Raw genomic sequence first — 20,291 nt, 5'->3', positions numbered from 1 at the left:
ATCATCATCTCTGAATAAATCAACACTGAATATCAATGTAAAGTGTCGCTCATGCCTCGCTTATATATAATTCATCAGAAAATAACATAGATTTAAAAGTTTTAATTATGTGCAGTCATCATGTTGTTCAGTAAAAGCTTCACAGATACAAAACACTTTACCACCTGAATTATACAAAAAGATCATCAAACAGATACTCCTGTTCTTCAGTATTTTTAATTATACTTAATGTGTGTATTATTAATGATTTATTAATGATTTAAGTTGTATTATTATTGTTTGTGATTACAAAATCATTTAAACGTCTGTTTACGTTTTTACCTGATCAGCTGCTCCTGAGAGAGATCGATGGAGAAATCCGACGTACTGAGGCGAGACACCGACTTCCTGCTGCCTACACACACACACACACACACACACACACACACACACACACACACACACACACACACACACACACACACACACACACACACACATATACAAACATATAAACAAATACATTGGTGTCCAAAAGTGTGAGACCACTTTCCCATTCAAGCGAATGGGACACTTATATAAACAAACCCAAAGTTTCAAAGATGGTTGGTGTACTTTCATCATGTGTAGATTTGTGAACACATTTTCAGAGTTCAGTATCATAACACACTAAATGTAGTTTTTAATTCAAAGGAAGACAGAATTTTTTGTTTGTTTTTTTGTTGCTTCAATAAAACTCTGATCAGGATAAAGGAAGTGTTAAGATTTATTCAAATATTTAATAATCACAAGATTTTATCCCAAAACAGTGAAAACACATCAGTAAAAGTTTTATTAAATCACTGATCAGTATCAAAGAAAAATACTTTGAGATGACACATTACACGTCTTTCAAGTACATTGAACACTGGATTTATTTCTCTACAGCAGAGACGCCATGATTTTTCTTGTCATCACTTGTTTCTGTCAGTGACTTTCATGCCTGTTGACATCCTTGATTATTTTATTCTGTTTGTTTCTGTCTTTCTCTCTTTTTTCATGAATAAACATGATGTTGTTGTTTTAAGTAAATCAGATTTTTCTCAGCAGATTGTGTGTTTGACTCAAACAAAAGTGAGTCTGTTTGGTTCTCCATTAATTATTATAGAACAGTGGTTCTTAACGTGGGCTTCAAACCCCCAAGGGGGCGGCGGGAAGCATGCTAAAATAAATTGATCTGAAATACATTTCTGAATGAGTGTATAAAATATATAATGGCACCACCTCCAGACTTTTTAATAAAAACACCATGACTTCTGAGAATAACTTCTGACTGTACACGTTACTTCACCAGTGTGGTTACACTGCAGAGACTGGAGCTGAAACTCCGGGATGCTGACAGTGGGGAAAAAGCCAAAAGTAGCTGGAGTAATGCTTCAGTCAGACCTCGGATTGGTGGGATCCAGGACCAACAGCTGCTGGACCACAGTGAAGTCTGCTGGTTTTCCAAAGGAAATGTTCTCAGTCAGCTTTTCGAGCTTCTTCTTGTCCTTTTTACCTGACATTTTCAGCCAACTAAATGATGTCTGTGCAGGACCTGAAGCATGGGTCAGAGAACTGTGGTTGTGGTTCACTTGTCTGGACAATAATAATTGTGATTATTCCCATTGTTGGATGATTTTTAGAGCAAGAACAATGCGTTGAAAGCCAACCTTTGGGTCGTTGTTAGGGCTCATCACTGTGGTTGAACATGCAGTTTGGTAAATATAACCCTAAAAATCAGACAAACTCTGGTCCAGAAAAGGGGATTACAAATCCTTCTGCACTGACGAATTTGACAGGAATGAACTGAAGGAGTCACTGAATGATGTTGTGACCAATACAACTGTGAAGCAAAGGTTCAAGGAGAAGCCACAGGCTGAATTTTCAGTATCAGTGTAGGTGAATACTGAGGACTGATTGACATGGTATTGAATAAGCTTCTCTCATGGTCATGAAAAACAAGTACAGTCTGAGGGTTGAAGACAGTTTGCTCCTCTTCCTCAGCACCTCCCTGCAGCTCAACCATCCCACTCAGGTCAACACTATACAGTTTATCTTGCTGTGTTATCTGAACATTTACACTGGTGGCTCTCATTGTTAAATTGCTAACTATGGTATTATGTGCAGCTTGTTTATTTTAACTTCGGCCTTGGATGTTGTCATGTGTATAAAGAAATTATCAGTGTCTGTATCAATTCTGCACAAGTGTTCATGTCCACAGTGGGAAAAAATGTTAATTACTGACTGTATCACTTTTTTTTAAAATCTCACATTTTGAACGGATAACTATTTTTTTTTTCCCCTGAGCTATGATTAGTTTAGTTACTGAGGTTTTATTCTCTGGTTAGTTTGGTTACTGTCATTTTATATTGCTGTGAGTGTCTTTTCTTACTCTTCTCTCTGAGGGTTGCGGTCTCTCTGCAATGGTTTCCATTGAAGGTTTGGATTAATTTGGCAAAGGCTCCTTTTCTGTCCATCAGCTCCATGTAGGAGCCCATCTCAGAGATCTGACCCTGCTCCATCACCAGTACCAGGTCTGCTTTAGACAGGAAACTGAGGCCATGAGTCACCAGCACCCGGGTCTGAAAAAAACAACAACACACATTACAAGGTTTAAACAATAACACACAAATTACAAGGTTTCAACAGGACTTGGGTCAGGAATGCTCCAGGTCCAACAGTGGACAGATGCCCCTGGACCAAGTATTTCCTGCTGAAGACTGGACCTTTAAGGGCTATACACTCTTCAGTCCAGGTGAATGGACTGACCTTTAAACCTTGATAGTCAGAGCTAGTCAGAGCCTTGACAGTGAGAGCTACCAGTGGTGCTCCAGTGTTATCAAACTGCGTAAGAAATTATCAATAACCACCCAATCATTCCCACAAAGGATCGTACTTCTTTGGTCCAAGGAGGGGGACAGCTAAGGGTAGCTTCTAGTGTTCTTCAAAATGAACACATTGTGAACGTAGGATGCACTGTGTTCTCCACAACCCCGGAGCACTTTGAAAACTAGCCGATGCACCGTGCAGTCCAACAGGCATCACAGTGAACCAGAAGAGTGCAGCATGATTTGCAAAACACTGTTTAAGGTGTACTTGATGACTCAATAGGCACTTGCTAGAATCCCTTAAACATGTAAAGACTAAAGATGTAAAGGGTGGATGCCATCTTCTCCAGGAAGTGATCAGCCCTGGACATGATGGCAAACATCAAACTCTGATATAGAATTAAGCTTCCTGAACACAGATTTGCAGGGAATCATTTGCCTCTAAGACAATGATGACTGAACTTCACCACTTAGAGAAGGATGGATTAATCAGCCCTGACACCAACATGAAGGGGTCAGCAGCTTCAAGTTCCCCAGTGTGTACATCACCAAGGACCTCTTTTGGTCTCTACACGTGGATACCATGGTAAAGAAAGCTTGCCAGTGGCTCTATTTTTTGAGGAGACTGAGGAAGTCTGGCATGAACGCCACTATCCTCACAAACTTCTACAGGTGCTCCATGCTGACAGGCTGCATTACAGCCTGGTGCGGGAACTGCTCTGCCCACAACTGCAAATAACTGCAAAGAGTGGTAGATGTGGAACAGCAAATCACTGGTAACAGACTCCCGGCTATTCTCAATATCTTCCACCAGCAGTGCCTGCGGAAGACACAGCCACCCAGCACTTAGACTGTTCTCCTTGTTGCCATCTGGCACGGCCACACCTACCACCAGACTTAAGGACAGTTTCTACCAGCAGGCCATCAGGTTTCTCAATTCATGTATCTAAAGTAAAATATCTAAATATCCATATATCTAAATATTGGCACTGTTTACTCTTTACTGCACTGTTTACTATACTGCTTACATAAAAATCAGCCATGAAGGCTGCTATTAAACTAAGAACACTACATACCCAAAGTGTAGTACTGCTGTATACACTTATCACTTTTACTTTTATACATACATTCTTATTTTCATATACGTATATAATGCTATATTTTATTTATATCTCTTCCAGTCTTTATTTAATTTTAAATATATATATATATTCTATATTTTATATGACTAGTGCTCTTATTGCTAACCTACATATGGCTGATAAAAAAACTGAATGAAACTGAAAGTGAAAAAACGGCTCCGCCTCCTGCCGAGCTTTTCCTAACAGCTGCAGTGAAACATGATAGGGATGTTGGAGGACTGGTTGACCGTCCTTCAGGCAAATAACATGCTCAGTGAGTGTTGTACTGCCAGAACTAACAGCGAACAGTGACAGTGCTTCCTGAAAGACTTGAAGGAGTTGTGAGGCTTGTTTGTAGTCCACACCTATGTCCACCTCTTCTTCCACATCCACTTCCTTCAGAGAGGGAAACCTCTGGAGCCTGGGGGAGTTGTTCCCTCCAAAGATTCCCAGGTCTCTTTCAGTTTCTTTTTGTATGGAAGATGAATTTTGTAGGGGATAGAGCTCATCTTCCAAGTGATGAGGTAAGGTCCCTGCCATTTGGCCAACAGCTTGCTGTTGGAGGAAGAAAAGAGCAAAAGCAGCTTTTGGTTGTGCTGGAAATTATCTACAACACAATATGACCCCCCAGCTTGGACATCACATCCAGCCGATTTGACTGTGGGTGTCTGGAGGGGTACAGATTGCAGTGATGACTCGCTGCTCATGGAAAAGCTGTATCAGCCTGAAGGTGAGAATGATTCCCTGAACAGTGAGGCCCTAATCTGGAATCTCTACTCTGGAGTAAAGCTGGATCAAGGATCACAGACCAGCTGCAAGGGTGACTGTTTGTACTGGGGAGGCATTCAGGAAGGAGGTGTAACTGTCACACAACGTACTGGTGGACCCAGCTGTTCTTCGCCAAAGAACCAACATTGTCCATGTAAACCCTCAGCTGAGGGATGAAGATGATGAGGAGTGGTTGTACGACAGGTACAGGTAAGACAGGTTCTCTGCAGACCTGTAGAATCTCACCTTGTCTTTGAGGAGGCCTCTGGATCCAATGACTCGATCAAAAATGTGTTGTCCCACTTGAGCATCAACAGCCGACAGCGGGTCGTCCAACAAGTAAACATCTGACTTCCTGTAGACGGCCCGAGCCAGACTAATCCTCTGTTTCTGCCCTCCAGACAGGTTCAGACCCTGCAGTAAGAAAATACATCATCAGTAAACTAGAATAACAATATACAGTCAAACAGGCAACAATAAATAGTCAGAGGGTCTGTATTTTAGTTAAACATCAGCCTTCCTGTAAACTGACCCTTAACCCTGAGGGGGACTCAGGTTTTTGGAGACAGGGTCCTGTAGACAGACCATTTCTGGGGGGGTGTCAATGCTGTTACCTTCTCCCCAATCTCTGTGCTGTCTCCAGCAGGAAGGAGGTCGAGGTCCGGCAGAAGAGCACAGGCCTCCAGCACACGATGGTACCAGCTCTCCTTCCTCTCACCACCGAACAAAATGTTGTCCTTCAGAGACGCGTTCTGGATCCAGGCCTGTTGAGGGACATAGCCCACTGATCCCTGCACACAGTCAACAGAACCTTTTTAAATGGACTGCACTTATCTAGCACTTTTCTTGTCTATCAACCAATGAAAGCGCTTTTCAATGTATGTCTGATTCACCCATTCACACACATCAGTGAGAGTGTGTCTGAATGTGTGTAGCATCACGAGAAGTTAGGGTTACAGTGTCTTGCTTAAGGACACTTCGACACAGTCTCTGGTGGAGCCAGGGATCGACCCGGGAACTTTCCAATTACTAGAGGACAACTCTACCTCCTGAGCCCCGCTATCCCCATTAGTGGTACTTATTGAGAGCTGTCAGTTGTCTCACTTAAAAAACGATTTTCCAACATGTTTAAATCTTGTCTGGATGTTTCATTTGAAGCTGTGGGTTTGGTCTGTTCATCACTTAGCTGAATGAGTTAAGAATGCTAGTTAACAGAGATGAAGGAGTTTAATGATCCTTAGTTTCACACTGTAGATATTAGTGGATTAGTGTTAGAAACCAAGCTGTGTATGGATCCAATGTTGTGTTCATACAGATGTGTCTTCATATCATTTTATGGCTGCTAACACTGCTAACGTAGCTTAACACAGCTAAAATGTTAGTTTGGTCTGACTCTGACATCACAGTAAGAGGTGTCTGTGTAACAGCAAATTAAGTGTTGTGCTTTCAGTGTTTCAGTAAGAGCTTTGAAATTAAACATAAAGAAGAGTCATGGTTCGGAGACAAAGTGGGAATATAGGAACCGGATAACAGACTCCGAGATGGCGTCTGCTCATTTAAAGGGAAAGTTGTTCAGTCACTATGAGCAGCAAGGGGTACTGCTCTGTAGTGGTTCTCTCTCTGGCCACGTCCCCTTGAGATGGCATCACACACAATAAAAAACTTGATATATTTTGAATACAATATAATAAATATAAAAATTTCCGGGTTTTAAAAACGAAGAAACGAGAAATAATAGACATTGATTGTGGTCACCTCAATGGAGACGAAGCCATGCCTCCTTTCCATCTCTCCCAACATGGCTGACAGCAGAGATGACTTCCCTGAGCCGACATGGCCAACCACGGCCACCAGAGAACCCGTCTTCACCTTCATGTTGATCCTCTGCAGACACGGAGAACCATCATGCGACCAGGAGAAGAACCCGCCCTCGATCACAACATCATCTCCGTCTGGGAACATAACATGGGTATACATGGTTCCAAGACATACTACCACAACATGGTGTCACATAGTTGGGGTGGTTCTGGTTTCAACACATGGTCCGACATTGTTCTATGTGCTTAAATACAGTTCAACTACACAGTTCACCATGGTTCCAAAACGTGTTTCTATGTGGTTCCATGTGGTTCCACGATTCCTTCATATGGTTTTATGTGGTTTAAAATGGTTCTGCATCGATAAACATGGTTTTTCATGGGTAAACATGGTTCTACATGGGGAAAATGGTTCTACATGGGGAAAAATGGTTCCAAAATGAGGTTCTATATGGTTCCATTTGGTTCCAGAAGATTCTATGTGGTTTAACATGGTTCTTCATTGGTAAACATGGTTCCACATAAGTAAACATAGGTCTACATAGGGAAGACAGGGTTCCACAATATGGTTACACAAAGCTATGGTGGTTCTGGTTCCTACACATGGTCCTGTTTTGATCTATATAATTAAACATGGTTCCACTACATAGTTCACTGTTATTCCACACGGGTAAATGTGATTCCAAAACATGGTTCTATGTGGTGCCAATTGATTCCTACACATCTATGTGTAGGAATTCTTTGTGGTCTAACATAGTTTCACACAGGTAAACTTAAAATGGTGATGGTGCATCCAGATACAGCAGCTCTTTGCTCTCCAAATCAATGCTATATATGCTATTTACTTATCTTCATTATCTTAATGCTAAGTTTAGTCACCAGTGTGAATCGTTCATACAGCTGCTTGGAACTGCGTAACATCAGATGACGTTGTGAAGTTAATAAGATTTTAGCAACTTTAGACCGAAAGACCTAGCCAGACAACCGGCAGCTCTGTGGATAACCACACCAGCCGCTGCCCCGTTCAGACTGAACAAAGGATTCTGGTAGCAGCAGGGGTGGCAGGCTCTGTATCTACATCAAAAATGTCTGGCGCACCAACCACACTGCAGTTATTGTTCTCCAGATCATGTATATCTACTGCTTAAATGTAGGCCATTTAATCTGCTTCAGGAGTTTCTTTGTTGCTATTATCATGAATGTATACATTCCTCTGCAGGCTAATGCTAAGATAGTGGTAGCACAGCTGCATTCGGCCATCAGTAAACAGCAGGCTGGAGCCTTCATTATTGCAGGGGACTTAACCAGGTCAACTAACAGTCTGTGCTTCATAAATTCCATCAGCATGTGCAGTGCCCTGCCAGGGGCTCAAATACTCTAGATCAAGTGTAAACAAACGGCAAAAACTCATACAGAGCTTTCCCCAGCCCATCCTTGGGACAATCTGACCATCTTTCACTGTTTCTGACATCAGCATAGAGACCTCTCATCCACAAGACCAAACCTGTAATAAAGACAGTCAAATATGACCAGAGGAAGCCACCTTACAACTCCGGGACGGCTTTGATCATACCCACTGGGACCTGTTTGCACAACAGGCTTGCCACGGCACAGAGATAGGCCTGGAGGTATATACAGCCATTGTGGGTTTCTATATCAACAGTTGTGTGAATAAAGTCATATTGGACAAAAAATAAAGACGTTTCCAAACCAAAAACCATGGATGAATAAAGAGATACAAAATCTCCTAAAAGTGTGCAATAATGCTTTTAAATCCAATGAAACTACAGCATGCAGTGTTGCCTGGTCGAACCTAAAAATGGCATAGTTCCATTGTTCAAACACTTCCAACACGTAGTTCCCCTACATTGTTCTATGTGGTTCCAAATGGTTCCATACAGTTCCACATGGTTGCTTCACATGGTTCTATATGGTTTTACCACATTTCCACACAGTTACACATTTGTTTCCCACGGTTCTACATGTTTCCACATAGTTACAAATAGTTCTACGTGGTCCCACATGGTTCTACATGGTTCCAGTCTGTTGTAGTCTTACAGAGTCCACTTGGTAGATCATTAGATAGATCGTGTCAATACATTTATGTAATGATCAATAGGTTTAAGAAATAAAAAAATGTTAAGACTATAAATGGATAAAACATCAAAATAAACTAATTCATTTTAATTTTAAATCTCAAAAACATTCAAACTCATCATCAAGCCTTCAAAACTAGTTTCATAATAAATAAAAGAAAAACATCTATTTTCTCTTCCCTCTGGAGCTGCACTAAGCTCCCACAGCTTTCTGTCTTTGTGCTAATCTATGCTAACAATTTCCCCCTGCTTCCAGTCTTTGTGCTAAGCTAGGCTAGAAGTTTCGGTACTGGACACACAGGTGAAACTGATATCCATCTTCATGACTTGTACAGTTGTGTGTTACGTCATACCTTTGCTATGAGGAAGCCTCTCCACGTTGTTGGGGTTCAGTTCATCTTGACACAGGAAGTTTGTCAGACGTCTGAGTGAGACGATGGCCTGATCACAACAATATAGATTCAACATAGAAACATTAAAAACAGGTAAGTTTCAAAGACACAGTTAAACATTTAATATTTGATATTAAGTTTGGGAATTAAAATATTTAAACACTTTGAATCTGTCTCACGTATTGGAGATAATGAGTATATATCTTAAATCCCCAGTTGGAGCCTGCAGGTGGATGCTGGGTGGGTGGTGGGGCTGAAAGAACAGGCAGCAATACTGATGCATGGCAGGAATGGCATTGACAGGCAAAGGGAGAGATGGGAATTTTTTGCAGCTTAAATAGACCGCAAAGAGGTTGTGTATGGTAGATGATTGTGGTTAGTGGGGCATGACACATGAGTAGAGCATTGCAGCTCATGTTGACTGCCTGAACTTGTTCGTAGGCATTGCTCCATTTGTGATCTGACTCTTGGATTCAAAAACATATCAAGAAGAAGAGCCAAACACTTAAGTACAACATTTATATATAATATATCCATATTTTTCCTCTCCACTGTTGCCAACTGCTTGCTCATGGTTGGAACTGTTGGTTTTCTCTCTATAATACTGTAAGGTCTTGGCCTTACTCTGTAAAGTGCCTTGAGATAATGTATGTTATGATTTGGCACTATCTGAATAAAATTGAGTTGAATCAGAAACTCACTTACTGTTTACTATTTATTTTTAAACAGTGAGTGATCCTTTTGTGTATGTTTTTGAACAAATTACGTTTTCCTGTTGCGTTTGTTTTCAGATAAATGAACTTTTCATGTTGTATTTATTGTAACAGCATGTAAAAACGTTTTCGTATAACATCCTGGTTGTAGAAGCAGCACTCAACTGTACGATTTTCAAATTTCACTGGTCTTCATTCATGGGCTGATAGCCCACAAATTCCACTTAATGACACGGTTTAACGACTCAACATCCAGACTTGATCCGAGGGAACACCTGCTGGCCAATCAGAGCCATGCTTGTCTCCAGGATGACATCGCAGTACTTTTAGGTGAGTTATGTCAAGCTCTTCAATTTTTTTATTTTAAATTTGTAAAACTCCGGGCCTTGAAGTAGAAGATAAAGATTTAAGAACACCATTTGAAAATAGTTTCGTGATCAGGTTATAGAGACTCATCACAGGTTATTTTTAGTCTAACATCCTGTGACTCAGGTTTTCTTTGACTTGGTGGATGTTTTTTGGTAGATGCTGAAGTTCCAGTGTCCCTGATTGGCTGGGACTTGCCTGCATGGTGGTGTTCATGGCAAAGGGAAGCTGACTCAGAGGAGTTTTCAGGATGTTGATGAGAGCAACAGAAACAAAGATTTTCTGAGCATCCAAAACGTTTCGCTCATCGATCAACACGTAGACTCCAAACACTGACAAGGCAATCTGAGACGATAGAAAAGATGAGAAAGATCTGTTTGTTAAAAACAATGAACGTCACACAGGTGATTCACAGAGTTCATTTAGGTGGGTTCATCAAAGAAAAAAGAAGGAGGGTCAAAGAACAAAATCACCTGGAAACAGAATAAAACGATGTACTCAGTGATCAACACTGGGGCATCCTAAACCTCTCAGAGTTTATGACACCAGGTCAGGGGTCAGATGTTAGTGTGAGTCACCTGGCCAGATGTGACTCAGACTCAGTTCACCTAGTCGGGCAGGTGTGAGACTCACCAGGAAGGAGGAAGAGTTGAATGAAGCTAGAGAGAGAGAGTAAAGGATCTGAGATTTCTTCAGGGCATTCAGTTCTCCGTCTCTCAAGACACCGACTCGTCGCAGGAAAGCTTCCTCCCAGGCGTAAAACTTCAGAATTTTCACACCGCTCAAGATCTCGTTCATCAGTTTGATCCGACCGTCCATGAACTTCATCTGTACCTCCTGATAAAGACAGCAGCAGATTGTAGAGGATGATGATCAGATTGTAATTAGTCGGCACTGAGTATCTGATACAAGAAAATGAAACCGTTTCCTCACCTGCAGTTTGCTTCTCATTTTAGCGATGAGTCCATTCAGAGGGAATATCAGAAGAACAGGAGTGATACCAGCGAGAGCAGATGCACCGAGGAGCTGTCAATCAATCAATCACAGAGTGTGGCAGGCAATCAGTCAATCAATCAATCAGAGAGAGAGGGACTGTCAATCATTCAGTCACAGAAAGAAGCTGTCCATCAATTACAGAGAGGGAAAGTCAATAAATCAATCAATCACAGAAAGAGATGCTTTCAATCAATCAGTCGCAGTTAGATTGAAGTTTTCATTCAGTTAATAACAGAGAGAGGTGTTAATCTATCAATCATAGAGAGGGTGTCATGTTGATGTCACAACTGACCAAAGATCTAATCACTGCTCTCTCTCTCTGTATATGATTATTAATAACTATAAATCATATGATTGAATGTGTTTGTGTAAAAATATTTTGATGAGTGAATGTGGACACATCAACAGTCTGATCCATGTTTCCAACAGAGAGAATAAATCAATCAGTCAATCAACCAATCACATAAAATGGCTGTCAACCAGCCAATCACTGAAAAAGATTGTTATCAATCACAGAGAGTTGCTTTCAATCAATCAATCACAGTGAGGCCGTGTGTCAATCAGTCCATCGCAGATAAATCAATAAAACAATAAACCAAATACACCAGATAAACTGATTAACCAGATAAACAAATAAACCAGTTGAATCAATAACCCAATAAACAAGATACTCCAAATAAACAAACAGACCATTTAAATCAATAAACCAGATAAACCAGATACACAAGAAAACCAGTGAACCAGAAAACAACAGTGAGACGTGAATGATTTTCAGAATTGGATATAGAATTAGTGAACCACATAAAGATTATGTTTGAAGTCCTTCTCATTATCTGCAAAGACGTAAGCCGCTTCCAGGTCTGATGTAAGTATGAATCTGAGTGGTAACAGGTCAGGAGATTTTCCAGCACTGGCTTTATATTTATGATGCTGTATGATGTGTTTGTTATGCATTTATGATGTGTTTATGGTGTGCTTATGATACATGTGTTTATGATACATGGATGCATGTATGATGTAAGAATGAGGTAAGAATGTTTATGTTTACCCGCCATAGGAAGTAGAAGCAGAGTGCTATCTCAATGGGAGCGATCCAAACGCTGTTGAAATAAACCACAAAGTCCATCAGCTTCTGAGTGTCGGCTGAAACCAGATTAATGATTTCTCCCAAAGTAAACTGCCGCCGCGCTGAACTGCTCATCACCAGACTCTGAGGATGCAAATAGAGAGACTTTATTGACAACTGTATTCACCGCCGCTGTGCCTGTGATCTGACATTAGTCTGGAAGCAAAGTGTCTCTGTGTGTTTGAGTTTTCACAATGAAAAGAGTTTTTACTGACATGTTTCAACTGACTGAGACTGACTTTTTGCGTGTTACCTGTCCGTGTGTTACCTGTCACACTCTCTCTGTTACCTGTCTGTTACCTGTGTGTGTGTCGTTACCTTCCTGTAGACAAGGCCAATGACGGCCGTCTTCAGTCTCATTCCCACAGTGAAGCAGTGAAACATGTACTGATGATGGAGGGCAGACTGCAGACAGGAGAGCAGGAAGAGCAGCGAGGCAAACAGGAAACCTTTCCACATTGCAGCATCTTTATCCCGCATGAAGCCAAGCAGCGCGCTGACAACAGCAAACAATAAACAAACGACAACATCCACTATAAACACAGAACAATAAACAAATAACTACATACACTATAAAACAACAACAGAAACTATAAACAACAGAAATTATAAACAGTGACATAAGTTTTAAACAACAAACAATGAAAGAAAATGCAAACTATAACAACAACAAAAATAAAGAACAAACACAAGGATATATAACATAAACTATCAGAATTGTTTTTTATTCTTTCAGGTGCAGCCCCGTTGGTGTCAAATGGACTTGGGAGCATATCAAAAATAAATATAAAAACATAATTCAAAGCGGTAAGTAGGCTGACTTTCATATCTTATAAGTACAACAAGTACAAGGGTTTAGTGCTTCAATTAGTCTCTGATGTAGGCTGAGATTGGTACACAAAAGCACAATGAAAATGCTATGACATTGTTTTCAGCCAACAGGAGGGGGCCTCATACACAGGAGTACACTTCTGCTTAGGAGCTTTTCCTCTGCAGTAATGAGGGTCGCTCATATAAAAAATCATCAGGAAAGACAAAGCGGTTTGCTAGTCTCTGAACACTCTAGTCCTCCTAAGAGATCCCCTCTGATCTGTGCACTGAGCTCCACAGGATCTTCTACAAATGGTGAGGTCGTTTTCCAGGACACCTGATTGGTCAGGAGGCGGAGCTTTTATACACGTTGATCTGTTATCTCAAACGTAACCGGCTCCCGAGTACGTTAGGACCTCAGCGTAGGTTACCATGGTGATATACCCCAGTAAGAAGTGAACCACCATCGTAACCCTGAAAACCCAGGGTTGACCCTGTAGTTACCTCGCTAACCACAAATCCTGTTTTGTAATACAGGCCTCTGAAGTCTTCAGAATGCAAACATCCTGACTCATCTGTTGGCCTGTTAAAACCAGACAAACACACCTGTCTGGCTAAATTCTGGGGAAAATTGGCTCAAACTTAGTGAATGTTTACACCTGATGAAACCAGCCACAAACAATATCACAGAGATTCAGAGCAGCGTGAGACATCAGTAAAGATATCTCACACCTCTTTGACTCACCTAAGCACCTGTGGCACGGCGAACATGAAGGCGTCATGGAGGAGGAGACACAGTGTCCCACACAGGAAGTACGGCCCGAAGCTCCGCCCCAGAGCATTTATGAGTAAGAGGCCGGACCCCTGCCCCTTCCTGATCTTCTTCAACAGGTGAGTTTTTTCTGTTGGTCCAGCAGAAGCACCCAACCGGGAGCAGGACCCGGACAGTCCAGAACCTGCTGGCCCCTCTCTGCAGAACATCAAAATAAACTCATAGATATGGTGAATGCTGGGGGCAGGGCCTGTGCTCACTTGTACTCAACATGTATTCTAGTTAAGTCAACTTTTAGTTGAAGTCCAGTATCACCAATCACTGATTTTTGCCTCGAGGACTCTTTACATCTGGAACCCCAAAGTGTTCAAAGTAAAGATATAGAAAACACGTGAAATTAATAATCGTATGATTTGATTGTTTAACAAATATGAAGGAAACAGTGGTTTATGAAATATTAGACAAATTATTAAAACTCAATTCATTACTATAAAATTATATCATTATTCATTTAATTTTTATTTTTTAATGTAACTTTTCATGACTCAGGTGTTGTCACCGTCCTCTCATCTTTCAGCCAATCACAGGTCCCCTGCCTCTTATTTTATTTATGTCTTTATTTAATTTTTAAGGGACCATATACAATATTAAACACGAATGTTACCATCGTCTGCCTCTCTTTAACCTTCTAAGCCAGAGCTTAATTAAGGTGCACATGATACTTACCTAGCTGGCTAACTAGCTGCCACTGGCTTGTGAGCTTGGTTCATTAATCAGCATCAAAGAGATCCAATGTTAGCAGTGTTAGGTAGCTCCTGTCAGTCTTTCTACTTTTCAGAGCCTTCTGTCTTTCTCTGACAAACATCTCTACATTAGACATGTAGAAGAAGTAAATCTGAGTTAACAAGCTAACGCTAGCTGCTGCCATTAGCACTGTGTCTTTACTTTGATGGTGACGAATAAAAAAATCTCACAACCCAATGAGCTAGTTAGCCAGCTAGGTATGTAGCATGTGCAGCCTTGTTCAGCCAAACAAATCAAAGGACGTGTTATTGTCTCTCAGGAGCTAACTGGCTAAATCTACTGTTGGTGCGAAAGGTGAGAGGGTGGTGACGCCTGTGTCATGAGAAGTGTAATCATGAAATAAGAAGTGACATTGTGAAGTAAAAAGTGACCTTTGAAATAAACATTGCTGTTATGAAAAAACAACCTTATGAAATAACATTTCATAGTAATGAGTTGAGTCTCAATAATTTCTTAAATTATATAAGTAATGATTGTTTTGTTTATAGTTTTAATTCATATGATTATTTCATAATGTGTTTTTTTACACTTTGGAGTTGCACAGGATCCATCATCAGATTTTTTTTCCACCATAACGACCTTGACTACACAAATAAACCCAAACTTACCATTCACACGTGTTCTAATGTTCCTCTGTTCATTTCCTGTTCCTCCAGCTGTTTCACATAAAAAGCCTTCCAGTAAGTCAGGCTTTTATTTGGAAACATGCAGGAAGTTTTATCACCAAGGAGTCAGCTTCAGCAGTGTGACATCAGTGAGAGATCACCTGTTTACATTACTCTGTTTTACAAAACACAAGTTAATCAGAATTTATTTCAAATATTAAATATAAAGAGTCGTACTGCAGCTGTTTGCAGTTCTGAGCCCAGAACTTCTCCAAGGCCAACATGATCTGGATTGACGAGTCCTGATCCCGCAGAGACCACAGATCTGCAGCCTGCAGGGGGCGCCGGTAACCCTGAATCACAAAACTGACAGGAAGACAACGCACAACAACACTTTTTATTAATGATTATGTCACTGTTAATTATAAGTTTAATGATTATTATCATAATTATTGTTATCATGAAGTATTTGTACTTCTACTAATGCTGCAGTGACAGACTCGAAATTTGTTCAGTTTAATGTGCTGTGGTGGAGCTAAGTGAGAGTTTTGTCTTTTTGTTTGTCCATAATTCCTTTTGTACTTTTTGCGTAAATGTGTGATATTCTGACGTGTAAGATTATTTAGAGGAAAGTATGAATTAATTTCAGCCCTATATTTTTAACATGAAGCTATAAAAAAAGTCTCTTTATTTTATTATTACAAATCACCCAAACTTTAATATTTCCTGGTCTCAGAGGAAATAACAGGTGTGTTTAATCTTAGTTTGTGATATTTATCTTCATGAAAACAGAGAAACAGTTGGACCTTCAGAATAAAACCCTGTCAAGGTCCAAACAGTATTACTCTGTCTTTCAGAATAAAAGCCTGTCACTGGTTGAATTCACAGAAAGACTAAAGTTAAATTTCTTCTTTGTCAAACTTTGAAGGGGATCTTCCACCTTCAGGTGGGCAGTGTTTGTTTCAGCAGGTTAAAGGTTTAACATCTGTCATCGCTATGACAACAATCCAGCTGTTGTCATGGATACAAAGATGATAAAATCAGATAATAAAGAGATGCCTGCTGTTGTTTGGTGAATTTTGGTGATTTCATTTGTGATGTTCATACCTGCTGATCCAAAAGAAGAAAAACTTTGAAAGAAATGAGGCATCTTCCTCTGGACATTGGTTCTAACAAGAAAAGACAGTGTGTTTTAGTTAAATAAAGTCAGATTTAACATGACAGGACTAAGTGTTCTGTGGGTTACCAAACAAGAGACTTGATCCTGGACCAAGGAATTTTTGGTACCTGGACCTAGGCGTGTTTGTTACCTGGGCGTAGGTGTGTTTTTTACCTGGGCATAGGTGTGTTTGTCAGAGAGTGGTCGGCGGTCTGAGAAGCAACTGAGGACAAGTTCAGTGAGTTGGAGGGAAAAACAGATGAAGAATGCCACAAAGCGAACAGCGTCCGATGAAAAACCCTGAAACAGCAGAGAGCAGAGGTCAAAAGTTAAAGGTCAGAGGTTGAAGATCAGATTAATTTTGTGTTTGGTTTGAATCAGGAGAAGAAGATCAATAGGAAAATATGTAATTTGAAAGAAAGAATAAAAAGAAGTAAGAAACTTCAGAACATTAAAAATCAAAACCTACACTCAACTGAAGGACACAAACATAAGAAAGAGTACACTGGTTAATTTCCGACAAAAATATTAGACCTAAAAGTTAAAACATTTAAATAAAATATCTGAATATTTTATATGTCAAATATCTGTAGCGGCTGCTTCCATCATTATTAAAACTAAAAAAATTCCAAGCTTCATCATGTATTTGGATGAATTTAACATTTGAATTTCCCTCACTGTTAAAATAACCGCAGAAAAACACTTCCACATTTTTTACTTTCAGAATTCAGTTCTTATATAGCAGTTATTTTAGGAAAGTTTGATGACCTTTTATAAATGTGATGGACAATGAATTTTACTCTGTTTCACAACTAAAATAATTCACTTGGAAGAAGTGCAGAATTAAATTCACTTTACACTGGCAATGACTTTCTCTTTTTAAGTTAAGTTCAGAAACTCAAATATCCATCCATGAGTTCTTTCATTCATTTTCATCAAAGTCATTAGAAAAAAAATCCCATCTGTCATTTCTAGGATATCTTCTCTGTAATTAGTAGCTACATATGAACTGCTTTCTAAGAAATGATTAACACACACGTGTTCACACATCCAGAGGAAAGTAAATTTAGGGACACTTTAACTGTCACAGAACTGTGAAATACTGCAACTGAAAGAGAACACAAAGAAACAAATTGAAACAAACTCTGTCTTTGCGTCTGATTAGCCACATTTACACCTGGAAGTAGTGCGAGGTTGAAGGAGACTGAAAGCGGCAGATGAAACAGGCTGAGGATTGAAACAACACGAACAGTATGGAGAGAGAAAAGAATGGGGAAACAGGTGTGCGCGTCAGGTGACAGGTGACAGGTGAAACCCACTGAGGACACCTGGTGGACACGTGAGAATTGACTCCGGTTAAACAGTAAGTAGATGAAGCAGAGGAGGAAACCACAGAAGACGACATGTAAGGTAACAGAGACACTGCTGCCACTGCTCATGAGCAAGGCACTGACATCAGAGCTGAAAAGTTAAAAAACTAAAGCATGACATTCTCATCATACATCAACTCTGGATATAAACATCACCCTAACTTTTCTTTTGTAAGGTTTTATCTTCCTGTTTGTAAACTCCATTTCAGTTCCAGCTGATCCAGATCTAGCTGATCCAGAACTGGTTCACAGCGGAAGCAGACTGACCAAAGTAGTCCAGATGTCCTTGTCCTAAGCCACCTCCTCCAACTCCTCCTGGAGGATCCTGATCAGATGTTGAACCACATCAGCTGACTCCTTTCCACATGAACAAGCAGTGGTTCTCCTCCTCACCCTGAGTCTAGACCCCAGTCAAAGAAACTCATTTCAGCTGCTTGGATCCACCATCTCTGAGTCACTACCCAGAGACCAGACCACAGCTGAGGACTGGCACGGAGATCCACTGCTGAATCTAGAACTTTGCCTGCAGGATCAGCTCCCTCTGAACCACCACAGGTTGATACAAGGTCCGCATCACTGCTGACTCAGTCCACCTGCTGGTCTTACCTCCATCTGACCATCACTGGTCTCTGGACTCCAGCACAGCAGCTCTCAGCTGGTTCATGAGGATCTCAACACCTCACCTCCAGCTAAACCCTTGCAGAAACCCCTGCTCCAATGATTTCTTCCCCACCATAGAGTAGATTATAAATGATTATAAATGATAAATCACTGACACCTGATCAATAATAAATCACTGATACCTGATCAATAATAAATCACTGATACCTGATCAATAATCTGCTCGATGTTGACCCTTAGAGGAGCAATGGAGCAAAGAACCAGAAGAGTCCAGAAGAGGAAGAGGAGGACGGATGAACGACTGCCCTTCATCCTCTCTACCTGGATTATAACAACAGCCAGAACCTGAGGAGTAGGAGAGACAGAGAGAGGAGGAGGAGGGGGAGAGAGATAGAGAAAAGGAGGAGAAGAAGGAGGAGAGAGAGAGAAGAGGAGGACGAGGAGGAGAGAGGGAGGGAAGAGGAGGAGGAAATACAGAGAAGGGAGGGGAGGAGGAGAGACAGAAAGAGGAGGAGGAGGAGGAGGAGAGACAGAAAGAGGAGGAGGAGGAGGAGGAGAGAGAGAGAAGAGGAGGACGAGGAGGAGAGAGGGAGGGAAGAGGAGGACGAAATACAGAGAAGGAGGGGGAGGAGGAGCCTTTTAAACAGCAGATGAGAAACAGATTTGATTTATTGAATGATTCATTGACTGCTTATCCTGAGAAACCATTGGTGGATCAGACATGTTGCCATGGTAACCAGTACCTGTACAAAGAATCATGACCTACCAGAGTGAGGCTCCGGATCAATGGACCCAGTAGGATCACCAAGTGGTTATGAATCTCCTCGTTCTTTTTCACCACTAAGTAAAACATCTCCAGAAGACCAAAGGAAGCCAGACTGAGACCCAGAAGCTGTAACGGAGACCACAAAGACCCAGGTTAGGCCACAGACCACAGACACCCAAGTTACAAGTGACAAGAGAGACCAGGGTCAGAATACTTAGCAGGTTTAGTGTGTGATCTGACCTGGACCCTAGCTTTGAACCTCCTGACCTGTAGGTCCTAATCCCTGACCAGATTTAGACTACAACAGTGTTTTCTTACTGTCTTGCTGCAACAGAGTTTGGACAGTGGGATGACGCCTCGGTGGGTGCGGAACTGCAGGTAGAGCAGGTAAAGAGGAGAACAGGTCCACAGGTAAACACAGGGGAACCATACCAGTACAGTGTGCTGGAAACACTGGGTCAGGTCTGGTCTGGAGGTGTACCAAGTGAGGTTCCAGTCCTGAAACCAAAAAACAGTGTTCACACCCCACAGTTAAGACTCATCTGATGATTTATGGAACATTTTACAGATAAGTCATGGTCACCAGTGATTGGAAACACTGACTTGTTTTAATAGACTGGTTCAAACAAATGCTTTTTGCACATACAACAATCAGAGGCTTTCTCTTAACAACTTGTAGTCATATAGCAGCAACACTCTTATTCTCCAGGGAGAACTCAAACACATCAGTTCTCAGCTGGGGGCTCGTGAGTATCTGCACACCCAGCACACTGATCCAGCCCCTCTCCAGGATCTTGATTCCAGAACCGCTGCTATGCATGGAGTCGAGCCTAACTGTACCTAGTTGGTACCACACCACCTCCCACACTAGCTCTGGTTCCTTCCCCTCCATGTTTCATATCCCTAGAACCAGTCAACAATGCCAGAAGTCAGCATATCTAGGTCTCCATCTTTGCTTGCCATTTGCTTTAAACTTACTGACCACAGCGCTTGCAGATGGCAGCCCCCTAGGACAGGGGTTCCATTACCAAACCCCATGGGTCGAGACCCAGCCATTGAACACCTGCCAATTTGCCATGGGATTTAACGTTGTTAAAGCAGACCATTTACGTTGTTGAATTACTCAGTTTATGTCGTTAAATCTCACAGTTTACAGTGTTA

At 41.1% G+C, this 20,291-nt stretch overlaps 1 protein-coding gene across 1 annotated transcript in view; it reads right to left on the bottom strand.

The window, feature by feature from the left end:
- LOC120806736 (multidrug resistance-associated protein 1-like) overlaps window positions 1-20,022 on the bottom strand; it is a 33,506-nt gene extending 13,484 nt beyond the window's left edge. Inside the window, exons 1-19 of the mRNA XM_040158118.1 lie at window positions 19,825-20,022; window positions 19,449-19,628; window positions 19,131-19,256; window positions 18,572-18,709; window positions 16,548-16,673; window positions 16,322-16,383; window positions 15,452-15,580; window positions 13,779-14,003; window positions 12,542-12,719; window positions 12,146-12,307; window positions 11,035-11,127; window positions 10,735-10,938; window positions 10,300-10,446; window positions 8,984-9,071; window positions 6,473-6,669; window positions 5,332-5,508; window positions 4,964-5,131; window positions 2,393-2,582; window positions 322-394 (exon numbers count right to left, since the gene is read on the bottom strand). Coding sequence (XP_040014052.1) covers window positions 322-394; window positions 2,393-2,582; window positions 4,964-5,131; window positions 5,332-5,508; window positions 6,473-6,669; window positions 8,984-9,071; window positions 10,300-10,446; window positions 10,735-10,938; window positions 11,035-11,127; window positions 12,146-12,307; window positions 12,542-12,719; window positions 13,779-14,003; window positions 15,452-15,580; window positions 16,322-16,383; window positions 16,548-16,673; window positions 18,572-18,709; window positions 19,131-19,256; window positions 19,449-19,628; window positions 19,825-20,022 — 2,861 coding nt within the window. The remainder of the gene's footprint in view (window positions 1-321; window positions 395-2,392; window positions 2,583-4,963; window positions 5,132-5,331; window positions 5,509-6,472; window positions 6,670-8,983; window positions 9,072-10,299; window positions 10,447-10,734; window positions 10,939-11,034; window positions 11,128-12,145; window positions 12,308-12,541; window positions 12,720-13,778; window positions 14,004-15,451; window positions 15,581-16,321; window positions 16,384-16,547; window positions 16,674-18,571; window positions 18,710-19,130; window positions 19,257-19,448; window positions 19,629-19,824) is intronic.
- Window positions 20,023-20,291: the final 269 nt, after the last annotated feature.

Source organism: Xiphias gladius, chromosome 20 (genome assembly GCF_016859285.1).
Source record: "Xiphias gladius isolate SHS-SW01 ecotype Sanya breed wild chromosome 20, ASM1685928v1, whole genome shotgun sequence".
NCBI classification, from domain to species: Eukaryota; Metazoa; Chordata; class Actinopteri; order Istiophoriformes; family Xiphiidae; genus Xiphias; species Xiphias gladius.
Note: the sequence above shows the minus strand (reverse complement) of the source record. Positions and strands in the feature narration are given on the sequence as shown.